The sequence below is a fragment of the Lathyrus oleraceus genome, chromosome 5, assembly GCF_024323335.1.
Source record: "Lathyrus oleraceus cultivar Zhongwan6 chromosome 5, CAAS_Psat_ZW6_1.0, whole genome shotgun sequence".
Lineage (NCBI taxonomy): Eukaryota > Viridiplantae > Streptophyta > Magnoliopsida > Fabales > Fabaceae > Lathyrus > Lathyrus oleraceus.
Window position 1 is genome coordinate 145,290,059 of NC_066583.1, and position 13,518 is coordinate 145,303,576.

The 13,518-nt window shown below is 34.9% G+C and overlaps 1 protein-coding gene across 1 annotated transcript; it reads right to left on the reverse strand.

The window, feature by feature from the left end:
- Nucleotides 1–8,415: 8,415 nt before the first annotated feature.
- Nucleotides 8,416–13,105, reverse strand: LOC127079315 (uncharacterized). The gene is made up of 3 exons (XM_051019717.1): nucleotides 12,745–13,105; nucleotides 8,805–8,994; nucleotides 8,416–8,728 (listed from the first exon to the last, which is right to left on the reverse strand). Exons 1-3 carry the CDS (start codon nucleotides 13,103–13,105, stop codon nucleotides 8,416–8,418), a joined length of 864 nt encoding a protein of 287 aa, XP_050875674.1.
- Nucleotides 13,106–13,518: the final 413 nt, after the last annotated feature.

A 13,518-nucleotide genomic window follows, 5' to 3' on the forward strand; every position in this document is an offset into this window, starting at 1 on the left:
AAATTAAAAATTACATAACATGAAGTTAAGTGTTATTATCCACCAAATAAAAATCAACTCCCACTAAAGCACTGTGCTAATTCAAAAATGACTTGCCAGGAAGAGCAGTAGCATGTGTTTATTAAGCATCTACCTTCTTGAAAACCTTCTTCAATACAAAAAGATTTGCATTCATCTTCAATGCATTGACTTCCTTCTGTTTTTACTACCATCTCTACATTCATCGATCAATCAGACATTATTCATTATTATTAACACAAAAATATTTAGAGAGTTTTTGTTTAAAAACTTATATTTTTTTAGATGAATTAATTATTTCATAAAAAGCATTTTGTTCTCTTTTAAAATATTTATCTTTAATATTGATGAGTATAGTTATGGCAAAACAATAATAAAATAAAAATGTTAATTAGAAAGTATAATTTAAAATTAAAATTAAAATTAAATTTGCAGTGAAAATTATAAATAACATTAAATAATGCTTATTTTAAAAAGGACGAGGAAGACTTACGGGATTGAAGAATTATAAGAAAAGTAAACAACAATTCAAAGTGTGCTTTTTTCATGACTAACTCGCACTTACTAAAATATTTTTTAATCTATTTATAAAGGTGGAGAGTGTAAACACTTAATTCAATTTTTATTTTAAAAGCTTGGCTTTTAACTTCATTGCATAGTTGGTGTTCCTTGGGTATTATGAAATTAGTTACAAGTAATATTTTAAAAATCAAGTGGAGGTCAAACTTTTATTAAATAAACAAGTATATAAGATTAATGGTACACAAAATAATACAATTTTGTACGTTTAGTTTTCAATCTTAATTCAAGCAAAAAAATTTAAAGATTTACAATAACTATCCACCATCCTTCATTCAGAAATTGCTACCTTTCTAGATAACTACTCAACTATTTTTCAACACCCAGGTGGTCTTCTGCCTTCTAAGACCACATGACTACCATATTCATCTCCTATCAAACACATCCCCTATCAATGTGAAACCCTACCACCTACCTCACTTTTAAAAAGAGGTCATGACCTCCATCATACATGACATGTAAAGGGAAGGAACCATAGACCTTGGTAATAGTTCATTTTTCTCTCTAGTTTTTCTAGTTAAAAAAAGATGGGACATGATGATTTTGTGTTGACTAGAGAGCACTAAATATTGTTACAATTAAAGATATATTTCATATTCTTATAATTGACGAATTATTAAATGAACTTAGAGTAGTATCAGTTTTTTATCAAGATAGATTTACGTTCAAATTATCATCAAGTTTGTATTGTATTGGAAGATACACATGAGACTTCTTTTCAAACTTTTGATGATCATGTAAGATCCCAATTTTGACCACTAAGATCCCTCATATCATCTCATTGCTTTGCATTGGCATTGAGATCACACCTTGGTATCCTCTTCACCTATCATTCATTGGGTTTGCATTGGAAGAGATCACCAAGCATTTGTGATTGTATTATACTTTATTTTCTTTGTTTACTAACTAAAAATACAAAAATATGTCTAGTATGACTTTGTTTCTTTTGTAGGTAGCGTGTGTGTCCACATGTGCCTCATCAAGCTCACAACTAGGGTTTGAGACCCTCAATGTAAGGGGTCAAGCAAGCAAAGGTCCACTTTGGTTCTAAGTATCATATATGGGTCTCATTGTTCTTTATTTGTCATTTTGATCAAGAATTCATCAAGAGTTTGAAGTTTGTTTGTCAAGGAAACCCTAATTCATTTGGGTATCTTGTGTGCCTTCCTCAGCAAGTTTATTTACCATTTGGTCAAAGATATCATGAGATACTCCATTTTACCTCATCATAAGCATATATTATCCTCCATGAGCCCCTAAGAGCAAAAGAACTTCAAGTTTGCAAGTTGGTTCAAGGATGTTGACCAAAAAAGTCAACTAGTCAAATCTAGGGTTCCCTAGACCCTATCTGCTACAAATTTTGTCATATGAAAATGATTACAAGAGAAACGTTACTCTTTTTAACATTACAAACAACTTTAATGTTGGCATCAAGAGCTAATGTTGTTTGGAAAGTCATTTTTTATGGTGAAAGATTATAGGTCATTTTGTTTGTGCCCTAGATAGAAGGTCAACTTCTAAGAACTATAACTTCTTCAATTTTTATGATATAAAGATCATTCAAGTTTCATGATTAATTTCAAGATGTCTTCTTCAAATTTTATTCTTTGAGAAATATCAAATTCCACTTGCAAGGTCATGTGCCATGAGGAAACATTATAGGTTCATTTTGATCCTCATCATAGAACAAGCAATTTTCCTCAACTTCTAAAATTCATAACTCCATCATGATAACTCCAAATGGTTTCATATTTATGATAAAATTGAATATAATTGAAAGAGTTATAACTTTGTTGAAGGAACCAAAATCATTTGAAGCTCACAGCAAAAGTTATTCAAGGTGGAAAAAGGGTTCATTTGACTTTTAACTTAGAAATTTCTTAAGTATGTTTGATTCTTCCAACTTCAAGATTAGAATTCACCATATTCAAAGATTCAAATGGAAAAAGTCTCAACATTAAAGTTGTTCCCCATGATGGTAGCTTTCCAAAGAGTCCAAGATCACTCCATTTAAGCAAAGATTGAAGGACTTGCATATAGGTTATTTGCATGGCTTAATTTGGAAACTTTTGAACTCAATTGTTACACAACTTTGCATGGCCTCATGTTATGACATCAGTATCATTTTGGCACGATTTTGAATTGATTGCAATGATCATTTGGGCCTGAACACATGCCCATGTACCTATACACATGAACTTATTATTTTTGGTCCAAATTTTGAATGGTGTAGAAATCAATTCCATTGCCTATATAATGAAGTGCATTGCCTCATATTGAAAAAAAAACCTTGCCTAAGTTCTTCCAAGCAATCCCATAGCCACACTTGAGAGAATACCTTGAGGATTTCTTTGAAATCAAGTTCATGATTCAACTTCTATTTGTGAACAAGAACTCCAAGGATTCATCACCTTTTTCACTCCATTCAACTCCTACAAGCTAGAGGAAGAAGAAACAAGTGGAATTGCATCAAGAATTGTTCTAAAAGCTGCTACCCGAAGATAAATTTTCTCAAATTCCAACTCTTCGATTCTCACTTATTTCTTAAGATCTTGGCTTGATTTGTGTATGACTGAAGTCCTACCATTGTAGGCATTGATACTGAGTTACTTTGAGGTTGAATCGAAGTAATTCAGTTTTTGTACCTCAACTTTCAACTCCATTTTTCTCCTTATAGAGTGAGAGTTGGAAGATTTAGAGGTGATATTTGGAATCCTCGTGTTTTTCTCTTCAAAATGATGTATGATCCACTCATTTTCATGAACTTTTTAACTTAACCAGTTCGGGGAGTTTTCCGGAGAAGATGACCGGAGTTAGGGCTCTGGTGGTGTGTTGGCACGATCCAGACCATTTGATCTCATGGCTATGTTCTAATCTGGTCCATCCATTTTTATTACCACTTGTGCGTATGCGTTGACTGAGGACCGTGGTGGATAGCACGCATGTGGCCATCAGATCTGTCACCTCAATTAATGAGGGAGATCTGATGGCCCTTGTTTTTCTGATTTATTTTAATTTTCCAAATTAATTTTTAAATAGAATTTTCTTATTAAACTCACTATAAATTCATTTTTAATCCAAAAATTATGGGACCAACACCAAAATTTCACAAATAATTTCCTCTTCCTATTTTTGAATTAAAATTAATTTTTGGATTGAGTTTGATATTTTTAGTGAATTTTGTGATTTTTGACTTGTTTTAATTGATTTTTAAATACTTCTGACTTTCAAAAAATGCCAAAAAAATTAGTCAATGGTCATTTGACCTTGTTTGACCTATGATAAATCCCTTGGCCATTTCTATGATGATTTGAAGGGATTTTAGGTTTTTGACCTTTTAAAATGTATTTTCTTCATTTTAAAATTTGATTTAAATTGTTTTAATTTCTTTAATATTTTGTTGAGCTATTTTATTGACTTTGTGTTGACTCAACTTTTGTTTGGCCTTGGTCTTGGTTGAATTGGACCTTGACTTGGTCAATACCATTGGATTTAGGGGGTTGATGAATTTGAACTTCATCCCTCAAGATGAATGAATGGTATTGATCAAGTGAGTTTCATCCCTTAATAAATTTGGGATCCTTTCCACTTCATCTATCCATTTTCATCTCATTTATTCCCCAATCCTTTCTTCTCCCATGATTTCTCATAGATCAAAGTGCTAGTTGATTCATCAATGACCTTATGTCAGATGAATCAACATGAGCTTGATTGAGATAGACCCATCCCCTTTTATTTTTGTGGGTGGTATGCTTTAGGAGCTTGGTCTTTATACCTTGTCTCTAGCATGTATTAACACCAATATTATTATTGACCAACCTCAAATAGTTGTGACTTCTACATAAGTCCAATTACGATTGCTTAACATAGCGCTAAATTTGTCCCCAAAGCAATAGCCTTTTTGTAAGTGAGATTGTAGGCCTCCCATTCCTCATTGTATTGTGTGAAGATTTTGCCTCTTTTCCATTTGTGAGAGCTAGTGACATACTTGTTGATTTTATCCAAGTTGGAGCCCTTCTCATGAATGATGTCTAGGTTCATATCTTCATGCTTGTGGATGGATGGTTGAGTGCTCTCCAAAAAATGACTTAAATAACCTTTTCTTCTTACACTAACATTCACTAACATCTATTTGCAATGACTTTATTTTTAGTTCCATTTACATTAATGCAATTTAAATTCTTGCACTTTATCATTCATTGTCATTTACATTCATGCAAATTGTTTATGTTTCGGTCATTTTCACTTTGCTCACTTAAGCCATATTGTGTGCTTGTGATATATTTGTGTTTGTGATCTTGTTTGTTTATGGTCTTAGGACCTTTAAACACTTAATAAAAACAAAAACCCTAAAAAATACATTGGTGGCCTGTTGGACCTATGTCTGTGACTTGATTTGGACCTGTTGGACCTGTGTCTGTGACTTGATTTGGATCTGTTGGACTTAGAGTAGACAACATCCCCGAGCTACGGAAGAACTTGGTCAATGCCATTAATTTAAGATCATTCCTTGGCCAATTCCACTCATATGATACAAGCTAGAGACACTACAACAAACAAGACCTTAGACAGCGCTTTTTTTAGCCTTAGACAGCGCTTTAAAGCGCTGTCTAAACCTCCGCTGCTAAAGGTTTAGACAGCGCTTTTTTAAATCTTAAAAGCGCTGTCTAAGCCCCCCCCCCCCCTTAGACAACGCTTTGGCCAAAAGCGCTTTATAAGACCCTCTTATTTTAAATTTTTTAGGTATACCTTAGACAGCGCTTTTGAAAAGCGCTGTCTAAGCCCCACCCCCTTAGACAGCGCTTTGGCCAAAAGCGCTTTCTAAGACCCTCCTATTTTAATTTTTTTAGGTATACCTTAGACAGCGCTTTTCAAAAAGCGCTGTCTAAGCCCCCCCCTTAGACAGCGCTTTTGCCTAAAGCGCTTTCTAATCCCCCCCCTTAGACAGCGCTTTTTACAAAAGCGCTGTCTAAGGTATACGAAAATTTTTGAGAGATGAACTGTTGTATATATAACAAAGTAGTATTTAATGTGCTCTAGATTTTGTTCTAATATTCAAATATCAACTGTTGAAAGTAAATAAACAAATTATATATTAACAATATGTTGGGGAATAAGCAGCACATGCCATTATATAAATACCATAATCAAACACAAATAGACATTACTTCAAAAAAAACATACAGTTGAGATGAAACAGAATGCTTCTGAGTTGACTTTTTCTTATGACTAGAGTTCTCACTTGGAAATTTGACATTTGAATGAGAGGGGCATAGCAAGAGATAATCCACCTGAACAAGAGAAATGAACAATGTTTAAAAAAATATCCATAGAAACTCTAAAACAACTACTGTTTTGAAAAGATAAAAAAACACTAGTAATTGAAGAAAATAGTACATGATCCCAGCGGCAGGTAGAGATGCTCATTGCACAAGGGACATGATAAGTTCTTTTACATGATTTGACAAAGCAACCAAGAGCAGCTCCCTTTAGACCGCATTGGGTGCATTTAAGCTTTGCTCCCCTGGCCACTTCTTTCTTCAAATTCTTAACAGTTTCACCAACAAAGTACACTTGGGGAGCCCTGGTTTCACAAAGTTTAAAAAAAAATTATCAGCCAAATGCATGTTAAGAAATATTTGAACAATCCATGATCTATAGAGAATTATCATCTAGTTTTAGAACAACTCCACCTATAACATACATCCAAAATTCTATCATAATAAATTATGCATGCACAGAATATTTAGAGTGTACCAGTCAATACAAACTTTATGCACATGCACAACATTTGGTTGCATTGCAGCATCTCCTGTAACTAAAATTCCTTCTTCATAATGGAGCATAGACCCAGTAGCCTACAAAAATTCACTTGAACATTAGGAAAATAATTTCAAGAAATTGAATAGTGGGAAATATAATAGCTTTCATGGAAAAAGGGCTGGCATAAGGCCAATTAAGTGCAGAAAATTGATGCACATGATATCTCACCTCTGAAATATTAAAGGACTGGCAAAATGAGCACATGCTTGTACTTGGACACAAGTCATTTGGTGCATTAGAAGGTATGATTAGACCAGGGTCCTTTTCAGATTTAAGGTCCAAGTCATGGCGGTAATCCACAAGCTTATTATGATATGAGGTGCTTTGTTGAATAATAGCATCTCCATTGGTAAGATTTTTTTGTTTCTTAATACCTCGCACAAGACCCTCATTTTCAGAGGCAGAACTTTCAGACCTGAACTTTGCCATTCTTTCTTTCAAATCACTTTTTCCTGTAGTTGCACTTTTTAATGATGAATATTCAGATTTCACAACATTGAGTGGCTGAAATGAAAAATTTAGGAGAATAAGGTGCCAAACTGAAAGAGGACTTGGCCTACCAAATACAGGAAGTTCAATGTAACTACTTAAATAATCAAGACCATAATACTATGTAATAAATAATAAATCATACCTGCTCACTGTCTTGATAACTACAGCAGTTATCAGAACCTTTGGTATCACAAAATGGAGGGTTGTATTAAAAAATACAATTTGATCAGATAAAACTAATATATGATGAACAAATTTGTTATCGCAATTTATAAATACTTACCATGGATTGTTCTAAGCGTCCATATCCGACACGTCCTTTTCGGTACGGATATGCGGGACTTGATGCTCTTTCCCGATTTGTAGCACTTATTCTTTGAAAAACCGGGTCTTGTCTTTTGGATTTGAAAGCTTCCCATTCTTCAGCCGATATCAAACTTTCATATTTTTTAGGAAGCTCCGCATCCACAAAATTACCATCCGCATCCTTAAGGAACTTGGATGATAAAAATGTCCGAAACCCTCTTAGAAGCTTTCCGGCCAATTTCATACAAAAACCTCTTCTTTCTTCTTCGATGTTAAAACATCGCTAAGAAAAACATACAGATTGATAGTTAGTATCGGTAATTGAAAAAACATAATTGATACCGTATAATTAAGGGCCAAATGATTGTACCTTTATCTCACTCCAAAAATATAATGAAATCATGCATTATCACATATAACTTATAATCAAAACAATTGAAAAAAAATAAAATAAAGAAACCATGGATAATTTACCTAAGTCACTAACATCTCTTTCTTTTCTTTGTTGGAATATTAATCACTTGTTTCTTAGCAATGCGTATGGATGAATTGATCCAAATTCCAAGAGCAGCCTGCATAGCCTGCATTGCAGCACAGCCAATGATCACATAATCAAAAGAAAAACCAAAATAATTGATAAGTAGTAAATAATATAAGCAATAATAATAACAATAAGAGTACTGTTCCCAATCCCCGGTGTCTTAAGAACAAATCTTACATAACTACAAAATAAAAAACAGGGCAAAGCCTTACATTGTACATGATAAAATACAATGAGTGTCTATAAGAAAGGTACTAAATTTAGTCTTCAAAAATAATCATTTCAGTATAGTTTCTAGGGGTGTATTAGTTCTCATTAGGCACAATTTCGACCTAAATTGTAAACTTTTTAACACTATTTGACACTCAACGTTATTCAGACACTCCTAAACTTCTTTATCATAAAATCATTTACTGAAATTAATAGAGTAAATAAGCATTTTAATCCTCAAAATTATAAGAATCAAACAACTTAGTCCTTTCAATTAAAGAACACAGTCAATTTATTCCATACACCAAAAAATCTACTAAGAAAAATCCATCAAAACCAATAGAATAGAAGACTTACTACATATTGCCTTAAAAATGGTCATATGAGGATACATCAAACATAGCCTAATTTGTTATTAAATTGACCCAAACATTATAATTTCAAGACTAAAATACGGATACACTAAAAAAAGTTGATATCAAATGCACTGTGATCATGATAATGATGATATAAGGGATTGAACTGAAAATGTAACTTGTGATAAAACAAAAACGAATAACTACCTCATCAGACATAAAAGGGGTCAAGTTCGGAGCAAAAGCAGCCAAAACAGCAGAAGCAGTAGCAGGACCAACTCCTTTCAACGCACTTAACTCAGAAATCGCTTTCTCCACATCAGGAAGACTCTCAAAAGCTTTCTCAGAAGAACGTTTCACAACAGCATCTTCTATCGAAGAGACAAAATCCAACAAACGCGGCCTAAAAAGCAAAAAAAAAATGGTTGAACGATAAAATAACAATAATCGAACAAATGGTGACGAATTAAAGTAGCTACCTCCATTTTCCACGGGTGAGTTTCCATTGCATGAGTTTGGAAAGTTCTTGAGTGGTGATGAAAGGGTTAGGGTTTCGTTGGTGAATGAGAGAAGGGAGTTCGTTGCAGTAGAATTGGTTGAGAGAAACCAGATCGGGTTTTTTCTTAGTGAGAGAAAGAGATTGGATTTGAGATGGGTATGTAGAGAGTGCTGGAGGGGTTTAATCGCAGGAGGGAAAACAAAAAGAACTGAGAACGAAAATAGAAGTCTGAAATTTAATTTTAATTAGACCTTAGACAGCGCTTTTGTGGAAAGCGCTTTCTAAGATATGCCTTAGACAGCGCTTTCCAAAAGCGCTTTCTAAACCCCCACCTTACACAGCGCTTTTGGTTTTAATTTTTTTTTTAATTGAAAGACTTTAAACAGCGCTTTCTCAAAAGCGCTGACTAAGGTCTATATTTAAAAGCGCTTTCTAAAAGCGCTGTCTAAGGGGGGGTCTTAGACAGCGCTTTCTAAAAGCGCTGTCTAAGACCCCCCCTTAGACAGCGCTTTCATTATTTTTTTAGAACATTTTCCGTGTTTTATTTTTATTTTAACCTTAGACAGCGCTTTCTTTTAAAAGCGCTGTCTAAGATGCGCTGTTGAAAAACCTTTTTGGCGTAGTGAGATACTCTTTTGGTTTATCTATTACACACATTATTTCTTGTCTGAATTATTATTTTGATCTTATTGATATCATTTGATGCTTTCACTTTGAGTATGTTTCAAGGTACTTTTCATCTGATACACCTAAAGGACATTGAAGATTACTTGCTTTGGAGTGCTTGCTTGGATGTTTGGTTATCTTTATTTAATACTGTTGATCTTCTTATTAATTGCTTGGATGATTATGGCTTTGTTGTTTGCTTGACAATCCAAAGGAAACGGGTTTCTATCTGATACTATTGTCTTGTGGATGCTTCCCATTGGTTAGATCTTTTCAACTCTAAACTTTTAAATATTTTCTAGGGTAGTCCCTTCATTTCCTCCTCCTTCTTTAATTTCAAAATCTCTCTCTCATGTTCAAAACTTTTTTGCTTGTTTTTTCAACTTATACTTGTTTTAATGAGTAGAAACCTCCATTGATTTTCAAACTATTTTCTTAATCAAACTTGTAAATAAACTTAATCATATTGACTTTATTTTCAAGAAAGACAAAAAATAACTAACAACCTCATCTAATCCTTTTGGCCATTTTGTGCCTTTTCCTTTTAACTTTCTCAAAAGAGAGAATTTAGATTTGAGTTATCTTTGGTTGAGATATAATTCTCCCATTCCATGATATATTGATTGTAAGACTTTCCATTTCTTATTGTTGTTGCTTTGAGCAGAAATTTTTTCAGAAGTTGACTCTTGAATATTATTTTTGTCTTCACCAGTTCCAAATCTTATCAAACAACTCCAACATTATTATGCATCACAAAGTGAAGGATAAAAGTTCCAAATCTTATCAAACAACTCCAACATTATTATGCATCACAAAGTGAAGGATAAAAGTTGATTGAGCATATGAAAATAGATAATAATGAGTATAAGTGGTACATATTTTCAAATTGGTTACTATACTTCAAGGATAAATTATTTGTACCTATTTTCAAGGACCTTCGCATGGCACTTCTTCATAAATATCATAAAACACTGACAGGGGACCACTATGGTGTTAAACCAACCGTAGCCTATACAAAGATATAAAGTACTTTTATAAACAATGTTCAACCATTTCATTCTTCCATAAAGATGATTCCTTTTTCAACCTTATATGGTTGTGCTCCACCAACCATTTTGGACTATATCTCTAGATATACAACAATTATAACTCTGGATACCATTATGAAAAACAGATAAGAGATAGTAACTCTTATAAAGAAAAACTTGACAAAAAGCATATAACATATGGCTACTCAATCAAATAAGAAGAGAGTAGATTTTACGTTTTAAGTTGGAGATTTTGTTCTTCTCCTGTTACAACCATACATGCAACAATGAGTTGCTCGTTCAGTCTCTCAAAAATTAGAAAATTGTTGTTTGGACATTTTACTGTCAAAAATTGTGTGGGACAAGTGGGTTACGATTTTGATCTTCCTCCTTCTTCAGGAATCCACACAGAAGTGCATGTTTCACTATTAAGTACATATTTTAGTGAAAAATATGAAGAATTAGACATTGGTTTTTATTCATCCTTACTAGATATGAATAATAGATAAAAGGGATATCTCAGAGACAAACAAATCTGGTGAAGGAAGATGTGCAAGAAATACCAAAAAAATAATACTATAGATAAGGGGAAGGCAGGAGAGAGGAAGCTAAAACTGAGTTTAAGCCTCCAAGTACTGGTTTTATAGATCACAAGTCTAACTCAGAAAAATTGGCCCAAAGTACCCCTCAAACTCAAAATCTCAATGGTGTATTTTCTAGTAAATCTGGGTCATTTGTTGCACTACCAAGCAACACCATCAGAAGGGACATGGGTCCCCCTCTCTCTACATTGTCTGATGGCCATCAGACTGCTTGCAAAAAACCAATGTAACATAACATCCTGATACTGCCCGCCGAGAACATATTTGGCGTGAGGTGCTTCATCTACATAACATCCTGATACTGCTTGCCCCCGGATCCAAGATAATGGTGTCTGAACCTAAAAGGTGGTGTAGAGTCCATAGAGTAAAAGGACATCATACATACAACTGCTACTAGTTAAAGAAGAAGATAGAAAGATTGATACATGAGGGTCGCCTCAAGAAGTATGTGAAAAGCGATTTCTCCCATTAGGCGGAATAACGTAACCCTCGAGGGCGAGATAAGTTCGGGAACCCCAGGCCCAACAAAGTCAAAGAGTCACACCAGGGCGAAGACATCAAAACCTCACATCACACATTCAATGGCATAGCCGAAGGATTCTCCGGGGGCAGTGAGACAAGCTCCATCTGTAAAAGATATGCCTGATAAATCTTGAGAATAGATGACCTCCCTGAGATTACTAGCACAAAGGTGCTAGAGGTCACAGTCATCTTCTTGAAAAAAGACTCGTTCGCCGTCCATCCTCACAACGAAGATCGTATGGTCACTGGTGTGTCAAATGCAACGAATGCGAGATAAAAAGAGTCATGGTTGACCGGGGAAGTTCTGCCGATATACTGTACTATGACAACTTTGAGAGATTGGGTCTCGACCCCAAAGGCCTGAAACCCTTCAAGGGATCACTGGTGGGATTATCATGAGAACAGGTGCAGGTAAAAGGCTATCTCACCCTGATTATCACGTTCGGAGAGTAAGACCACGCCAAGTAAATAATGGCTAAGTACTTATTCATTGATGCCCCCTCTTTATATAATATGATTATTAGGCCACCAGACCGGATGAGAGCCTCTTTATCTACCATGTATTTATGCATGAAATACCCGTTCCCCAATGGGCGAGTGGGAGTGGTTCAAGGAGATCAGAAAATTTCCTAGAAATGTTATGCAGAAAGCCTCAAATTAAGGAGAACACGCCCCTAGACGTAAGGGAAAAAATTCCTACTATGGGATCACTTCATCCAAAGAAGCAGGCAATGACAAGGAAGTTTCCTTCCCGTCCTCGCCACGTAACAAATCTAAGAATAAGAGCAGACCCCTTCTCCTCATGAGCATTTGTGTCACCATTCTATTTATGTTATTCATGTAGTTGCTTCACCTTCCATTATTTCTCTCAAATGACATTGTTTCATAGCCGAGTATTTGAACTTTTTCGGTTGTAAGGACACATTATTAATAGGGATGCACTCTTTTCCATTTATAACTCCCTAGGGCATAGGTTTTTAACGAGGCACCTCGTATCTCTATATATTCTTATTTCATTATGCCCCACCTACATATAAAATCTATATCCATGAGGAAAAAAACAATTATATTTGTTGGATCCCCAAAGGGTGGATCCTTGCGCCCATAGAGTCAAATATATCTGATGGATCCTCCAAGGGTGGATCCTTTCCGCCCATAGTGGCAATTATATTCGTTGGATCCCACAAAGGTGGATCCTTTCCGCCTATAGTGGCAATTATATCTGCTAGATCCCCCAAGGGTGGATCCTTGTCACCCATAGGGGTAATTATATCTGATGGATCCCCCAAGGGTGGATCCTTGTCGTCCATAATGGCAATTATATGTGTTGAATCCCCCAAGGGTAGATCTTTGCTTCCCATAGGGGTAATTATATCCACTAGATCCTCCAAGCGTGAAACTTTTCCATCCATAGTGGTAATTATAACCGTTAGATCCCCCAAGGGTGAATCCTTGTCGCCCATAGTGGCAATTATATATGTTGGATCCCCTAAGGGTGGATCCTTGTCACCCATATGGGTAATTATATACACTAGATACCCCCACGGTGGATCCTATTGGAACAAGTTTGGTTTTACATCTATAATCCTTATGTTTTGATGATAACAAAGTATAAAGAACAAATGTGTACACTAATAGTTTCATTAAGTGTGCATAATTCTAAAGATATGGAAAGTATAATCTGGCTTCTGAACAAGAAACTATGGGTTGTGGACAAAGTAGACTCTGGATTCTAGACAAGAGACTCTGAACTCTAGACTCTAGACAAGAGACTTTGGACTCTGGATTTCAACAGATTCTAAAACAAGGTTGAAATATGAAGAAATGTTTAACTGATAGTCAACCATATGGATAACCAAGTCAACGCTTCTGAAAC